This window comes from Stylophora pistillata, chromosome 1 (assembly GCF_964205215.1).
Source record: "Stylophora pistillata chromosome 1, jaStyPist1.2, whole genome shotgun sequence".
Lineage (NCBI taxonomy): Eukaryota > Metazoa > Cnidaria > Anthozoa > Scleractinia > Pocilloporidae > Stylophora > Stylophora pistillata.
Genome location: NC_142519.1, coordinates 44064306 through 44091612, shown reverse-complemented (window position 1 = coordinate 44091612; position 27307 = coordinate 44064306). Strand labels below are relative to the sequence as shown.

The following is a 27307-nucleotide window of genomic DNA, read 5'->3' as shown; positions in this document are numbered from 1 at the left end:
GTAACTACGAGATTACAAGCATTGGTACGGTTTATTAGAGATCAAAGACAAAAAGGGGCTGCCTCACTTCTTTTGTATATACAGATAAGCTTATGCTTTCCAAGCCAGTCATTCACATCGCCCATCTCGTGCTATCTTCTTGTTTCCTAGGGATATTATTCTTATTGAGCTAGATTTCGTAACCTTCTTTGATTTTTTTTTTCTTTAATCTCTAAGCGTGTGTTTTTCTTTGATCCTTTTGGCCCAAGTATTGTTCAGTGTTATTGTGAATGTTTTTTAGTGTCCCAGGGCCATAGAACTGAACACAGTCTTTGTCTGTAATATGCACCCAAATAAACTGAAGTGTATGTCGTTGCTGTGTATGCAGCGCCAAAAATACTTAAGAAATATTTCCCAGGCCCTCTAAGCTAATATAGTGACAGATAGTTCAGGAAAGAGCGGGTTTTCACTATCTCTAGTAATTATGCATTGCAGGTCCCATGCCCACTCCGCCATCCAAAGGTGGCTCCGCAGCTCTTCGCAAACCAGCAAAGCTTGGGAGGTAAGCACATGTACAAAGTAGAATAGATGTCCTGAGTAAACTTTCTTGTGGAAAATATACACATTGACAGTTTCTTTGTCTATAACAGAGGTGCCCCTGATGGACAGAGCTTTAAAGTAAAACACAAGGAGGTGAGTTTTTAAAATGTTATTTTGCATTTTTGTTATAGGCTTGGGTTTTGACACGCTCTCTGAACGAACTGTTTGACCGAGAGGTCAAAAGGAAGTGCATACTCGTAGAGATAAGAAATGAAAATGTACATGGGCTCGTATTTAATGTGGTAATACTTTGGTTTCTACTTTAATGCACTTTCATTTTTCCATAATTACTTCAAAGCTATACTCTGTGCTCCCTAATGATATGAATCAAACTCTACTTTTTAATAGCTTTACGTTCAAAGGATTAATATCATTGTATAGTTGGACTTGATTTGTATCACAAACAACGCGTTAGAACAAAATTTCTTCAGTATAGTTTAACCAGGTGGTCGTCTCACTGGGTTCTCACTTACCATCATTGTTGAAAAATGAAATTCTCCATATTTTATTCATTTATTTCTTGTTCAACTGTTTTGTTAATCTAACAGTTCGCCTCATCTATGGTAACTTCGATCGGGTACGGACTAAGTTTATTTTAGAACACAACTAGCAGAACCACGCAATCAAATTCAATAGACGTAAGCGTGCTCAAAATCCCGATAGTGCACGCTGACAGCGTCAGCAAATCGCTTCGCCAGAAATTTTTTTTTTCGCGCGAGCGGCCATTGTTAGCGCGGAGAAAAATAATATATTTCGCGACAGTAATGGATACAAACAGAAACTCGGCCTACTAGTCCGAAAACGAAGACCATGTTTCGACCTTTTCTCTTGGGCTAGAGTTCTTAAATGAGACAGAAAAAGAGAAAAACAGAGGAAAAGGAGACTCGGCATCAGCGCCGTCACGATTTGCTTCAACTGATATTGTTGTCCGTTTTTCGCGTCGGATTTGATGCACAGTTCCACCGGCTATGTTCTAAAACAATTGGTTCATGCTTTCAGCTGTGCACTATCGAGTTGTGGAGCACGCGGGAAGTTTGGAGAGCACTCAAGAAGCTAGAGTTGTCCTCGGCTATCGCTTCGGGCAACTCTTATGCTTCTTTCGTGCTCTCCAAACTTCCCGTGTGCTCCATAACTCGATAGTGCACGCTAAAGCATGAACCAATCGTTAAACAGCCGGGTACATCTTACAATAAGAAACCAAGATATCGACACCTGCAGCTTTTTGTCTCGTTCAAAAAGACATTTGAACAGTAGATTAGCCTTCGCTGTTGTATTAAGAGCCTCCAAACTTGCGGACTTCAATTCGTTAGTTCTTTTTACTGTGTCTAGTTTAACATTTGAGAGATTTGGTTAAAATCTTAGCTTTAGTGAATTCTGAAGAAACGCCTTAGTATTGAAATTGGATGGCCCATTCGGCCGGGGGAGGGTATCCGGTGGAAGGTATTCCTTCTGTTAACCACATCCCTTAGGGCTCTGAAACCTCACTGCAGCAAAAAGTCTTTTCCAGCGTGTATGCAGTAGATTCCTGCTCCGTTGCTTCGTTTTAAGGATATATTTCATTTCCTGACGACTTTCTGGTGCCTAAAGTTTTCTTTCTTCTTTTGTAGGGAGTCCTTCCAAATTCAGCACTGCTACTTGACATAGACAAGACGGAGGTTACTTCGTGAGTAAAACTCGCTTCTCTTTTTTTTTCATGTTGACGTTCAAATTTGTAAAAAATGCTTCCGATAATGATGTGAATTCACTTACATGTAGCTTCTTTTCATTTTTTGTACTTGTTCTTGTCATAGCCTCCTTGAGAACAAACTTGGTGTTTATATCCTGCGTAATAGCCAAACTGCACAGTCAAAGATGGTAAGAGCACACCTTATTCTTTAATATTTCTTTATGCTCTCTTTAACCTTAAAAAACGTCTTTGGCTGGGTGTGCATGATGTGAGACAACGAAAAGCAACTCCAAACATTGCCTAATTTGATAATATAGACCAGTTTTCAGAATAGTTAGGTTCAATTTGAGGCGACGTTTTGTAACTTATGGACTCTCGTGGCGTGGATTACGTCCCTGCCCTTTGCACACACCGCCTGTTGATACTAACGCTGACGTATTCCAGTGGCTACCATTCTCAGTAGACTAATGGATTCATACTCAACGTTGACAAACCGTTAGAAACGTAGTTACATATGCTATATTTAAAAAACAAGTTGACAGAAGTTTTCTAGTTTTCTGAAAGTCACATTGGAGAAACTGAATTCGGAAAAGCAGAGAGACAATCAGGCTGAGGATAAAACCTGGATCCCTTAGATTACCACCGTTCCAAAACCAATCACGCATACCACTACCTTCTTTTAAAAAAAAATCCTTACCACATGCAGCTGTTAAAAGCCTCTCAGATTCCCATACAGGTCAGCCGGCCACATTGCCAAATTGTGCATGGAAAGATCCGGTTTAGAAAACACGACGCATTAAGCTGAGAAAAGAAAGTTCAAAACGCAACAGGGTGCGGTCTCTTTCAAGAAACGTTTCTCACATGAAGTTATTTGTTCTGTTGCAGGCGTTGTCAGTGTGGACTGGTGACCGAGTCCGTCATTATGTCATATTCCTTGAACAGGTACGAGAGAAAAACTTAGGACAGATTTTAGGATTTGGTTCTTTTTCTTCTTTACACAAAATCATTGAACTTGTCCCTGCTCCTCATCCACAGAGTCAAGGATACGCTCTTCAACCTGATGGGCCAAGATTTGATAAACTAGAGGAAATGATAAGACACTACTACGACTTTAATCTGCCAAAGTGTGACGTGAAACTCACAAGGCCTTACCGATCATGATCAATGCAGACCACATGACTGGAGAGGATTCTTTTCAACGAGAAAGAAACTTTCAAGTATATCGAGTGCTTGTTAGAATAGCAGGCAATGAAAATTTTTGTTTTGGTGCACTTCCCTTATACAAAGCAGAACTGAGGGAGTGGTGCTGTAATCGAGATATTGACTTTCTAGTTGTAACTCACTTCCTTGTCCAAGTCTTTGATGATTAGGGACCTACTCCTCTGTTTTTAACAGAATTCCCCATTTTGGAGTGGACGATCAATTGAGTAGTTTAAAATATAGAATGTAGAGACCTAACACGCGGGAGGGTTTAGATATTTTTGAAATATGGTATTTCTGTACAGCATCATTGATTCATCTCAAGATATTGCCATTATCAAGTTTGCAGTTGCTAATTAAGTAGTTCGTTCGTTGAGGAACCCTTTAGCCAGGGTACTCTGGTTACCGAAGGAAATTTATTTTATGAGGGCAGTGTTAGAAGTACTCGCCTTCCACTGCTGTTGTTCGAGTTCTATTCCTTGAACCTGGCGACAGATGTGAGTCGAGTTTACACTTGATTCTACGGCACTGAATTCTCAAAATTATATATTTAAAGCTGCGCACATCAGAATAAAGTGCAGCGTAAACGAGGTATACAGGCAATTTTTTCGTGCGTCATTTTTCTTCATCACACAATTCTCCTAAATGTTTTGGTCTTAGGTCGATTGTACAACAACTACCTGTGATAAAAAAAAGCTCTTCTTCACTTCATTTCGGCCACGTAGCTATTATGTGCATTATATATTCTCAACAAAGCGTCTGAAGCACAATGACTCCGGAAAACAAACTTTTACACTTAATGAACGATAACAGACTGGATGAAACTTTCAAATAATGAATTTTCCCTTATTTTTGATACCGTTTGCTTCCATTTTCCTTTCTGTTTTGATTGGTTGTTTTTCGAGCGGCGCAAAATTGCCAGTTTGTTAGCAATAATCTGTAGCTCGTGTTACTCGTTTGGATGATTGAAAGTCGGCACTGAATTGAATACTCACAAAAATTTGAGAAGAAGAAGACCTCTTTCTTTCAAGGATCATACGAAACAGCTCTCGGGTATCTTTTAAGAGATTAATAGAAGGTTGGATTGAAAAAGTTGGATGGGTTCCTCCTCTTCCTCACAAAAAAACGATTCTTACTTACTTTCTTTGTAATGACGAGTTCTTACAAAACAGTGTAGAGCTTTACGACCACGAGTTGAAAGGGATGCAATGTTAATGAAGGTCCCTCTCTTGTCACCATAGTGATATTTAAAGAGCACTGTTTGTGACCTCCAGCGTAGCATATCCGCCTTGAACTTTACTCGTTACCAGTGCCCCTCCTTCCTACTTGTCTCGGGAAAGCGAAAAATATATATATTGTCTTCTATTTGAAGTAAACAACATGGATCCCAGCTGAGTGCTGAATTGGAATTTCACTGTTGGTGAGTAATGAACCAATGAATCGCATTAAGTAAACTGGAAAATTTATGCTTAAAGTGGGAACTATTTAATTTACTTAAAGTACCTAAAATTCATTGATAACATCTGGCTGTTTGGATTACGAAACTGAATTGTCCTTTCGGTATTGAATATTATTCGAACATCAATATAATTAGACTCAATTGATCAAGGGATACTAATCATCAGCGGTGAGTACATTTACGTATACGTCGTAAGGAACAAAACTTTACAGGCTCCTTAACTAGTGCCAAGCGTATGGAAAATAGAAATTCCGTACTAAGACGGAAAATAAGAAAATCCCAACGCGGAGCATTATCGATAGTATATTTGATTTCCTTTCCGTCTTTAAATCGCTTCTTTTTAAATTTCACCATCAGTTACATCTCGGTTTTTTTTTTTTTTTGTGCATTACCTTATTTATGAATAACAATTCCGGTTCTTGTTTGTTCCCCGGAAACTCTACCAGTTGTTGCCCCACCATTTTTTTGGATTGAATGTCTCTCTCTGTCCATTTTACGTTAATTTCTGCCGATGTATTAACAAAGGGTAACACTTTAGACTTTCCTTGGCAATAAAAAATATATTTTCAATAACCGACTCTAACTTTCTATTTAAATATTAGATACAAGATCTGATATACATGGTTCTCCAAACATTGAGCTGTGGCCGATGAATCGAATCGAAAGACTCAGCTAATGAAGTAGTTTCTAGTTAGTAGAATGACCATGTAGACATTTCTTCGGCGTTACGAGTTACATAAGAACAACAGACGTCACGACTCGGCACACTTTGTAACAATCCTTTGATGGGGATAAAACTTAATTCTGGGAGACGAATGATGTTTTTACCTCACCATTACTGGCTAGTGTCATCACGGGGTTTTTAGTCAATACTTTCATTTAGAACAACTTTCACTGAAACAAATATAAATATGATCTCAGGCCTGGTTTGCATGACTTGTAATCTTCTGTTTTGGTTTCTTTCAAAAAGATATCAAATGTTATTCCAAAATTCGTAATACTCTTAACAATCCGATTGTCATCATGACTGCCTTTTTCATCGAGTGTCCTTTTCATCGCCCTTTCCTGATAATAGAAGAAGGGTTATTTGCCATTTTGGAGCTTCAAGAAGACTCTTTACGACCTTTGTTTTCATATGCTAAAAAGTGATATCGAAAATAAACTCGAGACTGCTGTGAATTTCTAATTACCTTAGCGCTGGCGCTGTTGGGTCAGTCGACTTCCTGTTAATTGTACATTTTACAAAACTTGTTTGTAAACAAACCTGATGGGAAACTGAGAGCGGGTCTCTAAAGAAACTGTTGTCTTGGGTCGGTTGAAGATATTACGAGATATTACGGATTTCATAACGTAAATTATAACCCACCCATTCATTTCCGCGCGATTCTATTGGCTATTTAACGTCATGAGAAAAAAAATGACAGGACAGTAATCACAATAGCCCCCTTGGTTATGTCGTTATTTGTCCTCCGATTGTTTCCATCGAAAAAGAAACAAAGCCAGCGGAAAATGCCAGCTCAACAGTTTCACTTTTTCATCTTTGTTACTTTAAATGAAGGGAAAACCAGCTTGTTTTGTATTAATTTCTCGGACAACAACTCAGCCGCGGACATTATCAGCCGATAAAACACTGAGCTGCTTGAAGAGCTCTATTTAGCCATCATAAAGAGATTCCAAAGGTGACTTTTCGAGCCTTCACCTTTCTTCAGAGCAAATCTAATTATGTGGGATACTCCCAAGTTCAATAGATAACCATATGATCTAGGAAACGATTTGCAAAGAGTAATAGCCAGAAATTTCAATTAATTGTGTACAATTCTTAGTCTTCTTCATTTTGAAACATCTTCGTTTATTTCCAGTTGATTCTTGCCATCTTGGTGTTTCCTATAGTACCGGTCTTATCAAGGATTCATCTCCCCACTTTTATACTGTTGGCTACAGAAAGTCATCGTTGTCGATGGCAAGAGCTGTTGAACCATATGCTAACATTACGGCTCAGGAATTGCTCGGCACTGGTGCCAACTGCTTCGGCTGGGTCATGAAAGAAACCACCTCAGGCTTGCGATCGCTGGTAAAAGTCCTCGGCTGTAAGTATTTTTTACTCAAAGCGGGCTAGAGGAAAGTTAATGTAAATTTCCATGTAAATTTCCAGATCTAGTGAGGAATATCTACCCTGCATTTTAGGCCTATCATTACGTAAGCAAAAAGAGAAATCATTTGGCTAAGTAGATTTGTTGAAGGAGGCTGCATGCTGACCATGTATAATTTTGGGTCCTTCTAGATTTCGAATGCTTCAGTAAGCTTCCATTCATCTACACTTTACAGTCGCTTGATAACCCATATTAATCACATCCACTTTAAACTGAACTTGCACGAGGTGAAAAGTGTGAAGGAATTTTTCTCCTGTCAGGGCCATGGTATTATATGATCTTACATTCTGGATGCCTTTATCTGTACCAGCATTCTGATGACGAGAACTACACCGAGGTGATCCCGTTGACAAATTACAGGTATTGTATGTATTTTAAAGAGTATTGAATGCTGCATATGACGCAGGGCACCAAAGTGATAAGAGTTGTTTGAAGTCTCCCACGAATGTGATATGGAACGATCAATGAAGTAAGTACGGTGGCGGAATACTCGTTTCCTGCTCGTTCCAAAACGCATGTCATATTTTTCCATATTCTCTTCTGTTTTTTGTTTGTTTGTTTGTTTGTTTTTTTCATCAAAGGTATCGTCTGACCTGATGAAAAATGAAGATTTTTGTGTAAATGGGTTTGATCGAACACGACTTATTTTTATTTGTTTCATGCAGGGCATGTGATGCACCGGAGGTTAAGAAATATACTTGGGCCTTTAAACTGATCAATGAGTCATATCTGATGAAAACACTCTTCTTTGCTGTGGATTCAGAGTTCGATCTTAATGTAAGTCAATGTTACTTTCACTTGCAAGCGTGTGCTACAGGAAAATTATGTCGTACTATGTAGTATTATAGTTCCCCACTAAATTTTCTCCGATTCTTATTGGTTTAAATTGATCACGTGACGCAATAGTGTTCATCTGTCGAGAGACACTACCAGCCCATAGTGCCCGTCCGCGGAAAAATACTCGGATAGATAGTGCCCGCCCGCGGAAAATACCCGGATGGATAGTGCCCGTCCGCGGAAAATACCCGGATGGATAGTGCCCGTCCGCGGTAAATACCCGGATGGATAGTGCCCGTCTGCGGAAAATACCCGGATGGATAGTGCCCGTCCGCGGAAAATACCCGGATGGATAGTGCCCGTCCGCGGAAAAATACTCGGATGGATGGTACTCATCCGTGAAAAATTTTGAATGGTTCGACGGCCGGGAAGTTAGGCAGATCGGAAAAACAGTGTCTTTTCAACTCTGACAGGTATAACGTATTATTTAGCCAATGTACGGTTGCGAATTGTTGACAATTGTGATAGGCTGTACGCACGAAAAAATATTTTATTGATCTGCATTTAGTGGGTTTTGACTGTTTTTCAACTGGCGCGCGGAAGAAAATTTAGTGGTGAACAATAAAGACAATAGACTGTTTATGTCTCGGAACTATCGGTCTGATAGTTGCCCCTTGGAAATTTGATGCTCTGAAAACCAGCACATTTGTTTTAAGAAAATCAAATTTTCGCACTATCAGCTGATAGTTCCTCGATAGAAACACTCTATTGTTTAAATAGGGCGGAGCACAGCAGTATTCTTTGGTAAACCGAGTCATTATTTAAGGAGAACACGAATGGTCAATTAAAACGTGATTGTTGGAAGGTTAACGTTATAAAGTGAGCAAATGACTTACACGACTTTCGGGAAACAAATGATAATTTCTCGGCGTCGATACATTATCTCCTCTATGCTTGGAATTTGGACCTGGGCTCGTAAAGAAATTTCTTTACGCGACCCGCTTTCTTGATCTCCCTTGTTTCTGCACTTAGTGCCTCATCGACCTGTTTTCTAACTGAACACCTAACTTTGAAAAATAAAGTTCAATAACATTCAGTTTCCTCCTTTGCATATCTTGAGCTTTTAATTTTTTAAAGAAAAATATATAAGCGTTCTATATTATATATTCTTTTCTATATTCAGCGTTGGCGCGAAGCGATAATGAAGGACAAGAAAAATTATTGCCGCCCTGTCTCAGAGTAAGTCGATAGTAAGCGTAGTTTTATCATGTTACTTCAATTAGGAAGGTATTCAGCGGAAAAATGATCAATAGGATTCTAATTCAGTAAAATGTTCGTTTTGGTCGAAGCACGGACTTGAGAAAAAAGAAACATAAGAGCTTCGATTTTTGGCTGGGCTATCTTGGTAGGAGGGAACGTGGCCATACGATGAACACGCTGGCCTCCAAGTCACTGATCTGGGGAAAGAAACTTTGCACCCACAATAACTCCTCCCACCCAGGAGTAGAAATGCGTCCCGGCAAACTGTCAGGGGAGCTAAATGAATGCTAGAGGTGTGGGGTCGTGGGGGGGGGGGGGGAGGGTAAGGAGCGGAGAGCGGGTAGTCTGTGATAAAGAGCATCTCACCCAAGGGGAGTGGCAGTACTCCTAGCCGCTTCCGGGATATATTCCGGCTACGTGGACCCACTAGTTGGAGGAAAGACTTTATCTTACCTTTTGAATCTGTATAATTATTGAAACTGTTTCAAAGAACAAAGGAAAAATCACATAGAAAACTCCTCTAGTGCATTCATCTTACGCATTAGGTTACATGGGTTATGATCGAGGGCACACTGATGTAAGTTGATGTTTAACTGGAAAAACACAGCGCATACTGTCATTCTATGATCATTCTAGGGTAGATCCAGCAGAGGAGCACTACACCATCAACACTGACCAAACTAATCCATCATGCTCACTGTCAATTCCAAGGCGCAAACCTAATGCAGCAACATTTCCTCACAATTTAAAGCCATCGCGTAATGATCCTTCGGATGTCCTTGTAGGACAGGCTTCAATCTCTAGCGGGACAAGTAAAGTGCACAGCATGCCATCTCATTTAGGAACCCAAGCAGCAAGGAAACAGTGTCCTCTTTTGAGACCATCACAGGAAAATAGATCAACGCAGTCAAACGTACCACCTTGGTTTGGAAATCAGGAACCAAGAACGATGCCGTTACCCAAACGACCTCACGCACAAAAGAAAAATGAGCCGGTGCAATTCTTTGAAAGGTCACTCTTAGAGGTGGAGGCCCAAGGTCCACCAGGTCAGTCTCGCCCTCTTGTTGAATTCACACAGATTTCTGAAAGGTCAAGAACGACACTGCCAAGTAAACCCACTCCTCACATACCAATCAACTCCCTTCGGGCATTTTAATGTACTACAGTACTGTGCGAAAGTAGCGCAAACGATTATCGTCGAATGTCGCGCTTTTACACCTGATATACCGCGGATATATTGGCGATACATTGTTTATTTTATGTCTCGTTCTACATTACTTTTGCACAGTAATGTATGGGAAATCAGTGCCAGGAAGAAACTTCCCTTCAGATAAAGGAGGTAATCTTCACCTGTATATGTTTTAAGTTTACTAAGCCGTGATTATGTGAGGCGCACTGTTGTCGCATAAAAATTGGGACAGTCTTAGTGTTTGATAAAAAAAAACTAGGTAAATATCATGCTTGAATTCATTGCATCATAAGATATGATTCATGTCACAAGGAAAGCTTTTTTCAGATTTGTCATAAACTTCTATGCTCGAGTAGCATAACTGACGATCACGGAAGTGTACTGTCAACCTTACTAACAGTTAACAAATGGTAAACACCACAGCGTACACTATTGAGTTATGGATGCACGCGGGAGGTTGCTAAGCACGAAAGAAGCGTAAGAGTCGCTCGAGGCGACAGCCGAGAGCGACTCTAGCTTCTTGAGTGCTTAGCAAACCTCCCAAGTGCATCCATAACTCAATAGTGTACGCTGTGGTGTTTACCATTTGTTTTATAACATAACATTGATACATTGTAGCTAAAGAGTTCCCGTTTATTTAACAAATCTTACGCGACCAGAAAAAACAAGCGCGCGCGGAAAAATAGTCTTTGCATTTGCTCACGTCAGCAGCGTACACCCATGGGCAAATGGGGAACGCTAAATTGACCAATCAGAGCGCGCGCTTTACTTTGGTTATGTTATAATTCTATTTCGAGTGATCAGATTACGGTATTGCACTTTTGTAGAATTGCCATGTTCGTCCAGACCACCGATGACCGCAAGTGGCTCCACTCCAACGAAATTTAAAGCACTTGGAAGGTACGCATTAAATAAATGGCAATATTATGGCAAAAACATTTTCAAATCTTTACAAATTAGATTAAAAGCTTCATTGAATTGTTCGCTCTTATCACACATGCTTGTGTTCTTATGGCATTACATTGACGTTAAAAAGAGATCTAAAGCATTTAATACCTCGATACTTAATATAGACATTCCACAGATTCTATAAGCCTGTCATATTTGCTCTGATAGCCACATGATTTTCATTTACATGCATGAAAAAAATGGTCCCTGATGTGGCCTTGGTATAGCTAACCTGTTTATCCTCACAGAGGTACCCCGGATGGACGAAGTGTCAGGAATAGGGAAAGAGAGGTGAGCTAAGGAGGCATTTAGTCGGATTTCCCGGAATACAAAGACATTCGATACGATGAGTCAAAAGCAAATCATACAATTATATACTATTTTCGCATTTTAATTTGAAGAGTACTTGCTATCTGGAAATCCTCATTTACTGATAAATTACATTCTGATATAAACTGCCGAATGAATAAAATCTGTTTTCATTTTCGACTTTGGAATAACTTTGGGCACTTTGAGAGTTATAATTACTGATGTAAGACATCGAGTATACGTGCGCACAAAATTGATAACCAAAATGCTTTCTCCTAGGAGGATAATTCTTCACTGACTTTGATACATGACATGGACAGCTCCCAAGCTGAGATGTAAGCAACTACGATAATTTTGTTAATCGCCTTGGCTTTAAAATGCTATCCGCGCTTGTCCTGATATATATGATCGAGGAAGTATTCCTTTTTTTTTTTTCTCATTTTAGGTTGCTGAAGAAAAGGCCCGGAGTTTATATTTTGCGCAAAAGTAAAACTATACAGTCAACAATGGTAAGAAGTACGTCCTTTTACGCGTTCTTGATAAAACTGGCTTACGAGAAACCCTCTCACGGACTGCGAGCAAAAAGAACCACAATGAAGAAAAACCAGTTTTTACTCGCCAGCTTCCGCCTTTCCTTCGATCAACATATAGCCGATGGGAATGCTCTTTTGATTGTAAAAGATATATCATTATACTATTATATCCATAATAACCGAGTGATAAATCCACTTGATTGATGGTTCAAATAAAGATCTCTCACTACATTTTCGTCTTGCTATTGTGTAGGTTTTATCGGTTGGTACTAGTGGTAAAGTAATGCACTATCGGATACTTCATGACGAGGTAAGGAAGCCTATGATGGTTATTGTCTTGGTAAGTTGCTGTGTAACAAGCTTTTGATCTGTTTCTTTTATATTTTCTTTTACAGGAACAAGGGTATTCTCTCGGAGAACGCGGAACCCCAAGATTTCCCGATATACAAGACTTGTTAAACCATTACTCTTCGTTTGATCTCCCTTTGCATGATTTGAAACTGACCATGGAAGGCAATTACAAATAGAAATTGGCAAAATCCTTCTGCGAGTATAAAACAAGATATCTTTATGTATTGCTCTAATAATGATCAAAAGCAGCCAATGTAATATGGGAAGCGTTTGCTTTCATCAAGGAACGCTCATCAACACTTATGTTGTCGTAATAGAGCTGACTGACCACTTACTTCACAAACAGGTCCGTAAGTTCATTGCAACAGCACAGTAGTAAAAATGGCAGCAGTCTCGAATAATAGGTGCGCAATCGTACATGTGTCTACTGCTAAGGTCACATCGTTCCTTTGCTCAAGGATTGCAAGAACTTTCTATAGTTAATTCTAGATAGTTCGCGCCTTGGACGAAGTGTAGGAACTGTTCCTCTAAGACTATCTGTAGGAATATCCGCGTGGTGCGAACTTTTCAATATGATACCTACATGGCGGGTTTCGTAAAATGAAACTTTGGACACCTCCATGAAATCCATTCCCTAAAATAAAATGGTTGAATAACTTGAATAGGTTGGATCCAAATAAATTCTTAGCAAAAGTCAATCTTTTGAAATCGTATGTCATGTAAAAATTCAGTATCACATCGCGGTTCCCGTCTAATGGAGCGTTCGTGACATCAGTACATTCTTCGACACTAGAATAACCCCAACAGAAATAAGCATTTCTAAAACACAATTTAATTTTGGTTTAATTTCGACGAAAATTTTCATTGAAACGTTTCAATCGATATAGAACGTCTTGTAGATTAAGCTTACTAGTTCCCATAGCGCTGTAAGTGATCACCGAGATTTATATTCACAATTTGATTGCGATTCTCGAAGAGAAAAAGTTTTGTATAATGCTTGTCAAAACTGCATGAACTTGAAAGTAGCCCTGATTTGGAGAAACATTTGTTCAGTTCTGCTACAGTTAAATTGATCTACGGGTACACCTTGTTTTGTTTTCCGGCCTCGTTCCTCTTCGAAAGGTATGGCGGTCTCTATTTCATTGCATGTCCAGGCGGTTCACAAAGTAACCCACTACAGTCACAAATCGGCCGAAGAAAGACACAATTGTAATAACTATTAATATTTGTGAGTTGTCGTGTAATTTGTTAGGCATTGCAAAGATTATAGTTTGACGATCCGCTAACGACATTGTAAATAATATAACAAACGTTCAAACACCTCGAAAAGAAAAAACACTTTTAACGTATAGCTTGGTGTCTACTTGCCCAAGAATAGTTGACAAGAAAAAGCGATGGCATCCCCTATCTACTGAAACCACCATTATTCGGCAAACTTAAGCAGAAAACTTCAATTTTTTACTAGGGTCTTTTGTCGTGTCTTCATTACCGTAAAAAACGTTTTCTGAGATGTTCTTTTCTTCCATTTATTTTATTTACTTTCAGGTATACATAGGAAATAGGTTGTATTGTTTATTACTATTGCTGAAATGGTATTCTCGAGAAGACAGAGCAAGTACCTCCACGGTGACTTGGTTCCTGAAAATGAAAAAAGTGTGAAAGACCGCATAATTTTTTGTTAAGCGACTATTCTTCCTTTTTAAGTTGAGATATCAACAAACTATATATATTAATTTCAAATGAGTGACCTATCAGTTGCACGTTTGTACCTACTCCCAAGAATATTTTCACCTCCAAAGTGTTTCAAAGTATCCGTTGTTTTTGCGCCAGCTCGAAATTACCCAATCTTGGGTCTACCATGTCGAGGCTTTATTACTGATGAAATTACCAAATTCTAATGAAACAACAACAACAAAACAAAAACAAACAACAACCAACAAACAAAGGAGATTTTTCGTCGTTAACTAACGTTTGTTTGGGTTTTCTTTTCTTTTCATAAATTATAAAGAGAGTTTGTCTTCTTTTGCAATGAAACCTTGCAAAAAGGAAGAAAACACAGCCAAAATGCATAGAGCCATACATGTATCTCATCCATTCTAACCTGCATGCATGTGATCCGCTTTGAAGTGCAGCCATGCCTTAGTTTAGAAAAATTCTCCACACTCTATACAGTTCGATGATTTATAGCTTTACAAACTACTTTAATGACGCAAAAAAGCTTTTTATTGAGCTATAGAGCTTTAAGATTCATACAAAATCCTCACCAAAATTTAAAGATATGTTTAACCAGCATGTGGGGAAAGGGTTTATTTCTCTGCATTATTATTAAGGCTGTTTGCTTTAAGTGATGGATAAATTTTGCTGCTAACAGAGCTGCCAGTAGAGAATGAGCCATTCTTGGAATTGGAGGGGTCACCATTTGTGCGTTTCATCGTAGAAATCTGTCAAATAAACGAATACGTTATTGTAATTAACCCGAGCATATTTCTACTTCTAATCGTTCACCATAAGGCAATTCGAAGTTCTGATTTATTTTAACTTGTCAGAAAAAATTTCTTTGAAACCTTAGGAGTGTGCTCAGCTTCTCGTGGGAAACTAAGTTTGCTTGAAATAAAAGTTGCTGCGCAACTGTGATGGTTAAAAGTTCTCATCATGCCGTGGGAGTAAAGTATAACGAAAGAAAAAAGAAAAGAACACCCTGGATATGCCTCTATCACTGTTTTCAGGTTTCTGAGACTTAAAAATATATTCCAGTCGTACGGCACTGAACGCATAGTATTGTTTTACTAAAGGCTGAAAGTCTCTAAAGAAACTGCGGTGCTGCGTCGATGAGGGTAACGAGGTAATTTGGTTATATCAACTAAGTTGAAATTGTAAATTGGCCACCGTAACCAATAAAAAGCTGACGTTTCGAGCGTCAGAGCGAGTGTTACTATGTTATCCTCAACACTCACAGAAAGCGACATTGAAATAATTTTGATGAATGTAGACCTAGTTAAAAGTAAAAATCACTCGCCCCAGGGTTGGGTTCAAATAATCGCGGAGGCTGAGGTACTCAGGACCCCTCTGTAAGGCAAAAAACCTTTCATGTTCCCAGCTGGTCGTAAGACGGAAGCATATGGCCCCCTGAAGTTGAGGACGGTCTACTTGAAGGTACCACTCACTTGGAGTAAAGTTTATCCAACGCCGTCATGGTAAGAATTCAGTGTAATTTTAAATTTGTTTGCAACTGTAGGATTCACCTTCCCCCGTCGATAGCAAGGCGTGGGAATCCCTTACCTTTGGAACGAAGATCAGGCACTGTGTGATCGTGGTACAGAATATGCACAGTAAAGTGCTCAACAAGTACACTGCATCACTGCGGTTGCTTAGTAGGTTGAGTATCGGAATGATAATGACACAAGGAATGAACACATTGTACACAGCAAAGCCGATTTGTTTGGAGTCATTCAGCGCTGGTATGTGGACTTTTCGAGTTTCCCATGCCAAGTATGTGCAAAATAGGAGAAGAAAGCCTTTGTAACCATACAGCAAGCCTGTCCACAGGCTTTCATATTTTGAAGTGCAGAGGGTCTGGTATGGGTAGAGGGCAATGTCGGCGTCTTGGTCAATCTGAAATATTTAATAATTCAGCTTATATTCGCCTCGTTTATTGCCGGTGCTTCACATCGACAAGAAGAACAAAGCAGATGCAGTAGATTGTATATCTGTTAAAAAAATTTTTTTATGGAACACGTACGAAAGTCATCTTAAAACATGTCAGATTTTAAATATTCGGGCAATACCCCTTCGTCTTGGGCTCATGGCCAATGCTCTACAATTTATGAAATACTCAGATCTTTCAATTTTGCTTAAACTCGTGTTTGGGAAGTTAAAAGGTATCTCATCAAAATGAAAAAATCCTATAATGTATGGAAAGGAATAGACGGGGCCTACCATCCTTGGGAAGGTCTTAGATGTCGTATGCATGGGATCCAATATTTGCCAGGTGGAAAGGATACATGCATCGATCATCAGGAGAAGAATTACTACAATAATCAGCTGGTAATCTTGAATAACCTATGGCAAAAAGATACAACAAACGAGAAATATCGTTAAAAAAAGCGGTTTTTTGAAAATTTGTGTTCTTACTGATCTTCAGGCTGCTGACGGGATCGGTGTTTTTACGTCACGTATTGGAGTAGTGCCAAACACTACCAAATTGGTCATCAGAAATACAGGGTCAAGGACAGGAGTTTTTAGTGCCTTGCTAGAATTCAGAAGGATGCATGATTTTAATCGTCCTCATCATTACGCATTATCATGAATTTTCTTGCCCGGAAGAGGCTCAAAGCATTCTATAACAACCCCTCTACTCGCTAGCTTTACACTTCCTCAATCGTGAGTGTGGGAGAAAATGATTGATCTAAATGAATGATTCCCAATGCTCACCGTTTTCTTAAGTTTGTTCATAAAAATGCGATGAATCCTCCATGTTTTCGAGAATAGAGCGCCAAAAGCCATGGTAAATCCAAATGATGCCGTCCAGGCGCTAGTCTACATCATTTGATATTGTAAATGAATTATAAATAACTCTAATGAGAACTGCCAAATGTTTCACCAAAAGCTACATCCTCACTCTTTTCTTTATATTTAAAAACCTGAGAAAATCAATCTGTTCTCCATCTTTTACTTTCTGGCTTTTGGCATAGGTCACCTCAAGACTGTGTAGTAATAAGCATAAATAATGTCACACTGATGACTTTTTCATTCAGCCGAGCAGTTTCTAAATAACAAAACGATTGTCCAAAGTAAACCGGGCAGATTGCACTGCACTGTTTTTGCTTCACTTACTGCGGTCTCCAGGTAGTCCCAAAAATCTTGTGCTACATCATTAACCAATCGGATGCAAACCTAACACCAACTGAGATTTGGTCATTCGCCTTTTACCGCGCACTAGACTGTTTGCATATTTTGACCGAGGTGTTAATTTCCCACTAGTTCAATATGTAACGCCTCACCTGACACACTCTCTCGTGAGTCTTCTTTGAGACGATTTCAGTGTCAATGCCGAAAAGGATTCCAGAAACGTAAATCAAAACACATCCCACAATGATGATGTTATTCATATTCGGGCTAGACATTCGAATATGCCTGGAAACAAAGATAAGTATTTAGTAAATGACAAAGAGGGGATATTAAACAGTTATTCCACGAGCGGGAGTTGGATAGTTACGGGCCGAGGTGGCTTCATTCATCACATATCCAACAAGCGTGAGAGGAATAATTTTTTTTATTAAAAACGCCTCAAAGTATGGATAAATAAAGAAACTTTTAGCCCCGTTTTAATTTTGAGCTGAGGCGTACACTTACTATAATTGTAGAACATGGTATAATGGCTCATAGCGCATGATGGATAACGGTGTTTTAATTTTCTGTTTGTCTAAATATATGGTTAAGGCAAAATACAACTAGGAGACTTCACGATCTTCTATAAATCTAAAAATGATATCGCCAGTAAGTAAGTAATGTGTTGAGGAGTTCCTACCTGACAGCTCGGTACTTAACGTTGAAGAAGAAGAGCCCTGCAGCAAAGATGATGCCAAGTGCGCACAATCCATCCATGGCAAATACCATGCTCTTTGGAAGGTACCGCGGAACAAAGATTTTTTTAATCGTGCAGGCTGGAACCTTTTCAGCTGGTTTACAGAAATGTGCGAAAAACGTAATTCTCATTCAGTTTCCCTTAGACATTATCTCTAGTATACGCAATCATAAACACATAGTAATTCGTTGAATTGAGGAGCTTAAAAAAGTTTTTGATCACTATTTTCGTTTTCTAAACAAAGTAACCAAGTCATATACCTTGTCCTGAAATTCAGAGAATTAATTGTGTTCTGTGAAATCTAGACCGTCAAAACTTCCCAACAAATTTTAGAGACATCTCAGTAGTACCTTCCCACAGCGCCGTTTGGCTCCTATCGACGACGATGAGTTTCCTTTTCATGTCGTAAGTTCCAATTCGTTTCATCACACCACCTGTAAAGAACCACGGTACGATTATTTTAAAATCATTTTATTTTAGCGATCATCATTGTCATTATCGCTACCCTCATAATCAGACACTAAAGTAGTACATACGTTGACGCTGATCAATGTTAAGCAAGCTGAGCCTGTCAGAGTTCTTGTAAAATTGTACCAAGCCCTTCAAGATGAAACGAAATATGTCAATTACGCCTCTTCAGTGAGAAAAGAATGGCAACAAACTATTTCATTCTCATCATAAGAGTCAATCATTTTGTAATGAATTTTATGCCTTAGTGACCTTTAAAGAAACGAAAAATGCTGACTTACAGACATTCCCTGAAACGATAACCCTTTTGCAATCTTCATGAATGTCTTCCTCATAGCAGTATTTGTGTAGTCGAAATCTTCCAATGACATGTTTCTAGTTTCGTTTTGTTGTTGAAGTGCGGAGATTGACTCGTTCAAAGTAAGTGCTATGGTCCAGACCGCGTCATAAGCAAAGGCGGCATGGCGGCTAGGCTCTTTGTAAGGAGTCTTAGCCAGCTCGGTTTTGTACTCAACTCTGAGTTCTTCAATGTTCTTCAGATAAAGATACAAAAAACAAACGTTAATTTAACTGTAACTCAGTCAGACCAGCAGATTCTTAATATAAACAGCTGATCACATTTATCTGATACAGTTTCATAGAAAAAAAAAGATAAATGGCCTTTTTTTAGGTATAAGTACGCTTCATGGCAGGTCATGATCAGTTAGGCTCTTCAATAAAAAATTATGTAAAGAGGTTCGCAAACATCTTAGAGGTGATAAAATAATGGGATCACATTGTTGTCGCAAATTGTTGGAACAGTTCAAATCGGAACCCTGGCTACCCTTGAAACAATCGAACCCGTCACAACTGACACATTAAAAAGACTTGTATAAACTCGTCTATCAACAAGCAGTAACTTGCTTATGCACTATATTTTACGATGCTTACGTAGCATGATTCTATAATCTAGCAGAGAAAATCAAAGAATGCTGATGCTCGAGAAGATCGAGTCTGGTGGCAGTGGCTAAGAGAGCTTTCTCGACTTCCGACTTCCCTTTGTTGAAGATAGTGGACAGAATCTCTGACCACATTGATTAAAAGCGGAATAATCTGTATCTAAATACATGAACCTGTCTGTTCAAACCTGTGAACTATCATAGTAGACAAGGTATCTCGTACCTTTCCGGCAATCGTATCCTGATTATCTTTTCCAATCATCAACGCCTCGGTACTTAAGAAGTTTCCAAGCGCCTTGCAAAGTTCCTCTTTGGTGCAATTAACATCATTGTAACCCCACCATTGTTCTTTATACCCACCGGCCATCAGAATCCATACGACTTTAGAACCATAAAACCCCTTCTTAAAAGCCTAAAATTTTAAATAGAATTGAAATTACTTCCAATTAATAACTGCTTGTAATACTCGAGAGGATGTTGAGACATATTGCAGACTGCAAAGTTACAAATGTTTTCGAAATTTGTTTTTGTCAAATACAGCCCATGGCGACTAGTGTCCTGCACATTGAACAGAAAACATGGAAAACTCGTTCGATAAATTTTGCATGGGGCAAAGGTTACTCTAAAACAAGAATAACAAGGTCATCAACTTGGACTTTTGCTTTATAACGTATTTTGATTGTGACTACAATGAAATTCCTACTACCTTTCTAAATTCACTATTTCTTGATTTTCAAGTTCTGCTTCCATAATAAACCTACTCTACTTACCGTGCAAATAACCTTTCTTGCGGCCTTCTCTGAGAACATGCCAAAAATTATTCGCAAGTCGTTTTTCTACGAAAAAAAGAGAGGGCTGAGAAAAAGGGTCTTCGGCATCCACCTCTGATATTGCAGACAGAGGACACCTTTCACGTTTCTTCATTGTCTCAGAGTTTACGAGGCAAACATTACATTTCAGGTATAAGATATGCAAATGTTAATTCCATGCAACTACATACTTCTCAGTTTGGTATGTATAAGAATATACTGTGCTTAACTGACACAGACTGTTAACATTATTCTTATCAAACCTGTAGAGCTTCTATCTGTAATTCAGCGTTACCAGTAAAAGCCTGGTCACTGGCTAACTGTATCCCGGCCTTTTTCAACCTTTTTATCAAATCGTTGGAAAGTCCTTGGTATGTGTCCATATTCTCTCGCATTATGGCCACTCTCCTCCACTTGAAATGTTTCACTATCGCCACTCTTCCTTGGTTTTGAAAATGCTCTGGTGGTATGGTGCGCATAAAGGTAGGGAAGATCTTCGCGCACGATAGGGCTGGGTTTACGGCTGCCATGGCCACCTTGTAGTATTATGAAAAATATTCATGAGCAGTATATTTATCACTGAATGACTTAGTAATTGAATGACCGTCTTTTGTGTTAGTTACGTTGACTGTGATTTCTGGCTGCGGGAATATTGCCATGTACATTACAAGTGTTGCATGTTGTCTCAGAATAAACCAACGGCTAACGAAAAAAGAATTCAACCAGTCATGATAGCAGTTTTACAAAGCATTATAGGTACGCACTTAAGATATCAAAGTAATGCAATTTTTTTAGATACTTAGCTCCCAAGAATAATGAATCTGACTCGGTAGAAAATTGGAAGTTGTAAATATAAATTACATTATTTTTTGCTTAAGGGAAAACTGAAGTCCAAATTCATGAAACTTTTTCCACCGTAGATCGAACATTTATGTATGATGGAACAGATTTCCATCATGCTTTGTTCCTTGATTGACAGTTTTCATCCAGAAAACGAAGGGTTTTTGGTGATAATTGGCTTGAGTATCGACCGTGGTACGGCGGCTCAAACCACGTTTGTTAGCGGTTCTTTTTGAAGCGTGGGACGTAAGTTATGGCGAAGAAAGTAAACACGGCAAGATTCAGGTGCACGGCTTGTTCATAGTGATGAACAAGCCCCGCGCCCAAAGATCTGATATGGTCTGCACTCACTTGAACCAAGTTGTAGAAAGGAGCAGCCTTAGCGAATGGTTCTGCTGATTTGGAACAACCTGGTCCCAAGATCATGATTTTCCTCTTTTCCTCTCGAATGAATTCAGTGAACGCGTAGATTGCATCGGAGTCTTGACACTGGTTGAGATACAGACACAATAAGATGTTTGATCAATAAGAAATACAATATAATATGATGGTACTTAATTTATAAATTGCCTGAGGATGTGGTAAGAGGTCATTCATTTTTGCTCTGTAACTTACTTTTGAAATTCGATGCTATTAAATTACGATGGATTTACATATGTTTCTTCTATGATCAAGTTAAATTAACGATTTGAACAATTTCGAATGTATAACTGTGTAAACTCACTCAGCAACAAGGCTGCGACTTGCCAAGTTCTACTGTTGGCATCAATGGTAACCCGCTGTCACGAATACTTCTTCGCCAACTCTAGTCCAAACTCTGGACAAGAGGTGGTGATGAAATAAGTATCAATTTACCCAAGTAGAATTATAACAAAACCAAAGTAAAGTGCGCGCTCTGATTGGTCAATTTAACGTCCCCCGTTTGCCCATGGGTGTACGCTGCTGACGTGAGCAAATGCAAAGACTATTTTTCCGCGCGCGCTTGTTTTTTCTGGTCACGTAAGATTTGTTAAATAAAAGGGAACTCTTTAGCTACAATGTATCAATGTTATGTTGTAAAACAAATAGTAAACACCACAGCGTACACTATTGAGTTATGGATGCACTTGAGAGGTTTGTTAAGCACTAAAGAAGCTAGAGTCGCGCTTGGCTATCGCCTCGAGCGACTCTTATGCTTCTTTCGTGCTTAGCAACCTCCCGCGTGCATCCATAACTCAATAGTGTACGCTTAGCTGTGGTGTTTACCATCTGTTAAATGTTTTAACTGCCGCAAGAATCTTTAAAAGATTGATAGAGTTTCCCACCTTGACATCTTTCACTTCCATTTGTAGTTCATAGTCCACCAGTGTTTTGGGACAGGAGTTCACATGTTTTATGGCCATGCGCACAATAGGGATCATACTTGCAGAGTTTTCATCTCCAGGCTTTGTGTCGATGTCGAACACTCCGCCGATGACTAGCGGAATTTTTTTGGAAGATACATGTGTGAAACATATGAACGGTATAAGAGCAGCGAGGCATTTCAGACTCATTCTGGAAAAAAATAGAAAAAGGAGGAAATTGCAGATGAGTCTAATGACCTAAATGCATGACTTGCTATGTGTAAATGATAAGTGTTTCCTTTGTAAGTAGATTGCTAAGCATACGACAGGCTAAGGAATAAGACTAGTACTTTCCTTATTTTTTCTTTTTGCAACTTGCTTGGTCAAAAAGAAAGTTGTCGTGAATTTTCGTAAATTTTGCTATCCATGAAGTGTGTTTTTCTTTGGTTATTTCACTCTGTTTTCACTTAATAACATTACATACATCACATAAAGATAGGCTTTGCACTTTTCTCATTTGGGATTCCACAGAAACTGTAAATTTTACCGCGCAAGGAAAAACTATAGGATATACACTTTCCTCATTTGGGATTCCACAGAAACTGTAAATTTTACCGCCCACGGAACAAATTTAGGATTCGTCGGATCGAAGAGACTTGAGTGCAATTTGCATAGAATAGTTGATAAAATGATATTTCTATGATCTTTTATGTATGTAAATACGCCTAAGACTATCACTGTATGCACTAAAAGACTTCCTTCCTCCATTATTACTATTAATTTATCATTGGTCCTGAAGTGCTAAAAGGGTAACACGTCGGTTGAAGGATTTCCGAAATAGCAGTTTCATAATGAATTCTGTAGCAATTGGTCCACGTCTACAAAAAGGCGAAACTCTCAGGCCATCCCCCAATCTTTTAGAATTCAAAGTGGTGCATCTGAAGAGATTCGACATTGTTTTGACAATGAGTGCATAGTGCTTTCCGAAAGCTGGTTTTCCAGATTGGAGTTCACATTTTAGCGAAAAAAACTGACTTTTCCCGAAAATTTGTCGCTAAAGCGGTTCGTATCGATAAAAAAACACCATCTTTTTAGATAGGAAAAGAATTGAAAAGCTATGGAAGAAGAAAACGCCAGGTAAAGAGGAAGGTCAACAGATCTACCCTGGCCGGATCTGGCGATGTTATAGCGAGGCAAACAATTTTGTTTTATTATACGAGCACTCACCACAATGAATAACCGAAACGATTTTAAAGATCATCTCCTCCAGTAGGTTATTTAAAGAGTTTGCGAGACTTTTGGACAAAGTGGTCGTTCAATTAAAATTGCAAAAAGCTTACATGAAATTTCCTCGGGAAGACGTGGACTTTGTATTGGTTTTATCCTCCCAAAGCTTGACCTTTCCCTCAAATTAATGTAATTATGTGTAATGTGAGTTTTCGACTGCATGAAAGGTAACAAAGCATTGCACCAGAAGTTTCTAATCATTTAAAGGCTTAGCTATTGAAGCTGTATGTATGTCAAGTCAATTCATTTTAAAACCTCTGTGGATTATACCCCTTGTCGGCGTGTTAATTTCTCCTCGCGTTTTCCTAAATAAGCTCTTTAACTTAATATCATGGGTAATCTCTTATCCGATACTTAGGCATAATGATAGAATATTGCTTAGCTTGTTGAGAATTATCTTACTCCATTCATTACACTAGATTTCACCAGGATCCGAATCTAAATTTCATAAGTGTTTGCTTCTTTTTTTTTTTAACCAACAAGCCGCGCCTAGTGAACTTGGAGGATGCTTAAAAGAAGGATAACATGATAAAAGGAGAAATACGGGTTTCAAAACCTATTTCATGATAACAGGGTCACTGTCAAAACTTGGAACTTATTTCTCACCTTCCTAGCGCAGAAGACGTCTTGAGAAGAATAACTGATTTAGAGCCCTCGCCAATGGATTAAAACCAGCCTTTCGATTACGATCGATCTATAGGAACTTGCTTATCAAGCTCTCGGCACCTTATCTATCGCTGTTAATGTTTCCTCCGTTAAGCGATCACACCGCAAAATTGTATCTATTATTCACATCTGCATTAAATGGTCTCAAAGGTCGATAATATAATCAAAATATGGCTAAGGAAAACAAAGATTTTAATGGTATCGTGCAAACTTTTTTTCCAACATCTATTGAGCGTAAACCCTCACAGACCCGCTATTATTTTGTAAGCTTTTGAGGAGGACTAATTGATGCCTGCACGGAAGTTTTCGTGTTGAAAGGGACCACTTTTCATGATATTTCGCTTAAAAGCAATTCTATTTTGATAAGAAAAAAAAAATCAGAGAAAAGAAAAAGAAAGGAAAACGTGAGCACGTTTGTAGCAAGCAATCCTTATCAGCTGGCCATGTGAATTGTCAAATCAGACCGTAATTTTAAGAGTGGTATAATTTGCAAATGCAAATTGATCCTTGCATAATACAACTTGGCGTCCAGTCTGATAATGAAGGTTATTCAGTTTTATCCAAACCAGCATCAGTTAGTCTTCGTTCGTTGCACAAAACTAGACGATGGAAAATTACGTAGAAGTTTACCCGAATAAATTAAAATTCCAGTTTTCTTAAATCATTTCAGCCACTCTTTCCTCCAATCTAATACCTGGTCAGCTATCGTGAAAAACACTTAGCCATTAGTAAAAGATCTTTTAAATGAATAGTTTATATGTAAGCACTTGGTGTCTGAAAATAGTACTGGTTTCAAAAGAGAAAAATTAGGAATTTTTATTTTTTAGGTAATATAAGGATTTAAAAGGAATAAATTGCAGAAAATTTTTTTAGAATCCAGAGCCTGTAGCAAACAAGAATGAGTCTTTGTGATTGAGAACGACTCCACGAAATCTCCTCAAGAACTTATATTTAAGATATTCTATAGAAATCGAGTGAAAGATGAGTCAGTTCCAGCTAAAGGTACCAGACCCCTTGGCCAAGGGCCTCGCCAAAATCAGTTTGCAATCCATAAGTTTTGTAATCTCTGAGTTATACGCTGTATGAAGAGAAATCACCCTCGATTTTAGAATCTTCAATTCTCGAATCTTAAAGCAATATATAATTCAAAAGCACGATGCAAAACGTGTCCTTTCATTCACAACACTGATAAAATATCGGGACCTAAACGATCCATTAAGATCACCGATCACTTCACGTGCACCTCCGCTAATGTAATCTATTGCATAACTTGCACTTATTGCAAGAAGATATACATCGGCGCAACAGGCAGAAGACTAGGTGACCGATTCCGAGAACACCTTCGAGACGTGGAAAGGAATGACAAGGACACATCGAAACCAGTCGCTAGACATTTTAATTTACCTAATCATTCTAAGCAACATATGGCAATCTGCGGTCTTTCCTTGCACTTAGGTGGCACGGAAAGCCGTAAAAATCTTGAACAAAAGCTCATTTTTCAAACCGGCAGTCTAAATCCCACAGGGATCAATGAACGCTTTTCATTCCACTAATTTATTCATGTTTTTCTCGTTGCCATGCACCCACCAATAACGTAGCTCCATTTTCTGCCTTTAAAAGCACACACAACCCACAATTCCTCTATTCGCTCCGACGAAGGGCTAACGCTCGAAACGTCAGCTTTTGTAATCATTACGGTGGCCAATTTACCATTTCAACTTTGTTGATATATCCAAATTATTTCGTTACTCCCACCGACGCAGCCCTAAACAGTTTCTTTCGAAACTATCAGCCTTTATAATTCAAAAGGACATTAACAAGGCAAGCTCAATTATGAGAAATAATATCAAGGAATTGAATTAAGAAGAAGTAGAAAATCACTTTTTTGTGTGTCTTTGCATCATACATTGAGAATATACAACTCCTACGCCAAAAAATTTATCTAGTCTGTTTCCTTAAACTCGATAAAACTAATTTATCTATATATATTTTTTCAATTGTAGATGATAGCATAGGAAAATGTAAATGAATCTGGATTTTCCAAAACCTTCTTAAAACAGCCATTATACTATAAGTTATTGGATTAGATCGTTCCCTTCTAACAGAAAAAATACTTATGCAGTTTCTAGGGTAAAATGCACCTTTTTATAAAATGAAATTTAAATGATAACTAACAAAGTGCATCCGTACGGTAAACGCGTTTAAAACGAGGCGTGCTTTTGAACTCGTTTTTAGAAAGTGTCATTTCATATTTTATCTGTTATTGTCATTTTTGTTTCCACTGAAGGCTGAAATAACTCAGCAAAAAAGCATTTTGATTTTGTTCCAGGTGAGGGTAACAGCTACACGTTCACCTACTGAACTGTAAAATGGAAATCGCTTTGTTTCTTTTCGCTGGACACGTGTGTTCCCAAAGTCCAAACACCAAACCGATTTAATCACACCAAAAAATAACAAAAAGCAACTGAGATAGAAAGACTCAGAAACATAATGGATTAGTATATTCAAATATTTGAAAGTAAATTGTCAGTGAGTTTCGGATGTAGGTGGGCGAAATTAGTGCAAAAGGCAGCGAAAAGGTTTGGGACTTTTACTTATAGCAATAAATTCGTTTAAACGTGAAAACCAAATGCTGTTGCATTTATTACGAACTACCCAGTCTATTGCCTTTCCGCTGCATTTCCCTTTAATTTACCCTCACGTCTCTTTCCATGTCCTTGCTCGGAGCGTTACTATACGCGCGATCTTACATGAAACATAACTTGAGCTGTGAACTGTATTAGCATACTGAAGAGGTTTCCGAAACGCTCGGAATTCTTGTCTGAACACATTCATCAATCGACCTTTTAAGAAATCATATTTTCAACTCGCGCAGAGACAAATTATTCTAAATGGCCACTCAATCCAAGCAAAACAAAATGGTTTAGCATATTTGAAAACGCCATGCATGCATCTGTATCTGTCTCGCAATT

The 27307-nt window shown here is 38.6% G+C and overlaps 3 protein-coding genes across 5 annotated transcripts in view; 2 read left to right on the top strand and 1 right to left on the bottom strand.

Moving 5' to 3' along the window:
* Positions 1–4048, top strand: part of LOC111325226 (uncharacterized) — a 13678-nt gene extending 9630 nt beyond the window's left edge. The window contains exons 7-12 of the mRNA XM_022928993.2: positions 475–541; positions 630–672; positions 2187–2242; positions 2370–2433; positions 3131–3187; positions 3281–4048. Of these exons, the coding sequence (XP_022784728.1) occupies positions 475–541; positions 630–672; positions 2187–2242; positions 2370–2433; positions 3131–3187; positions 3281–3406 (413 nt within the window). The 3' untranslated portion in view covers positions 3407–4048. The remainder of the gene's footprint in view (positions 1–474; positions 542–629; positions 673–2186; positions 2243–2369; positions 2434–3130; positions 3188–3280) is intronic.
* A 148-nt stretch (positions 4049–4196) lies between these two features.
* Positions 4197–13119, top strand: LOC111325227 (uncharacterized). Of its 3 annotated transcripts, none has more exons than XM_088758678.1 (12): positions 4197–4865; positions 6795–6991; positions 7315–7414; positions 7720–7831; positions 9015–9070; positions 9728–10137; positions 11108–11180; positions 11477–11519; positions 11817–11872; positions 11983–12046; positions 12324–12380; positions 12466–13119. In XM_088758678.1, exons 2-12 carry the CDS (start codon positions 6862–6864, stop codon positions 12595–12597), a joined length of 1233 nt encoding a protein of 410 aa, XP_088614804.1. In that variant the 5' UTR covers positions 4197–4865; positions 6795–6861; the 3' UTR covers positions 12598–13119. The 3 variants fall into 3 exon arrangements, with proteins under 3 accessions (XP_088614804.1, XP_022784729.1, XP_088614808.1); XM_022928994.2 differs by having other exon boundaries at positions 6764–6991; XM_088758682.1 differs by lacking the exon at positions 4197–4865 and having other exon boundaries at positions 6883–6991; positions 7365–7831.
* A 515-nt stretch (positions 13120–13634) lies between these two features.
* On the bottom strand, positions 13635–24422 carry LOC111325186 (gamma-aminobutyric acid type B receptor subunit 2). The gene is made up of 16 exons (XM_022928939.2): positions 24276–24422; positions 22365–22593; positions 21412–21549; positions 20484–20756; positions 20182–20247; positions 19635–19823; positions 18755–19006; positions 18542–18605; positions 18356–18439; positions 17949–18099; positions 17422–17554; positions 16853–16957; positions 16358–16480; positions 15701–16033; positions 14686–14862; positions 13635–14059 (listed from the first exon to the last, which is right to left on the bottom strand). The coding sequence occupies exons 2-15, from the start codon at positions 22590–22592 to the stop codon at positions 14728–14730; spliced, it is 2274 nt and encodes a 757-aa protein (XP_022784674.1). The 5' UTR covers position 22593; positions 24276–24422; the 3' UTR covers positions 13635–14059; positions 14686–14727.
* Positions 24423–27307: the final 2885 nt, after the last annotated feature.

What these genes read in the sequence shown, in the direction of transcription:
- LOC111325186 (XM_022928939.2), bottom strand. Translation starts at nt 22,592, where the DNA reads ATGAGTCTGAAATGCCTCGCTGCTCTTATACCGTTCATATGTTTCACA. An exon ending in AGGATACGATTGCCGGAAAG is followed by an intron (nt 19,007 to 19,634) that starts GTACGAGATACC and finishes CTTTATCTGAAG; the next exon opens with AACATTGAAGAACTCAGAGT. An exon ending in CCAAACGGCGCTGTGGGAAG is followed by an intron (nt 18,100 to 18,355) that starts GTACTACTGAGA and finishes TCTGTAAACCAG; the next exon opens with CTGAAAAGGTTCCAGCCTGC.
- LOC111325227 (XM_088758678.1), top strand. Translation starts at nt 6,862, where the DNA reads ATGGCAAGAGCTGTTGAACCATATGCTAACATTACGGCTCAGGAATTG. An exon ending in GCTGGTAAAAGTCCTCGGCT is followed by an intron (nt 6,992 to 7,314) that starts GTAAGTATTTTT and finishes TTCTCCTGTCAG; the next exon opens with GGCCATGGTATTATATGATC. An exon ending in TCAGGAATAGGGAAAGAGAG is followed by an intron (nt 11,520 to 11,816) that starts GTGAGCTAAGGA and finishes GCTTTCTCCTAG; the next exon opens with GAGGATAATTCTTCACTGAC.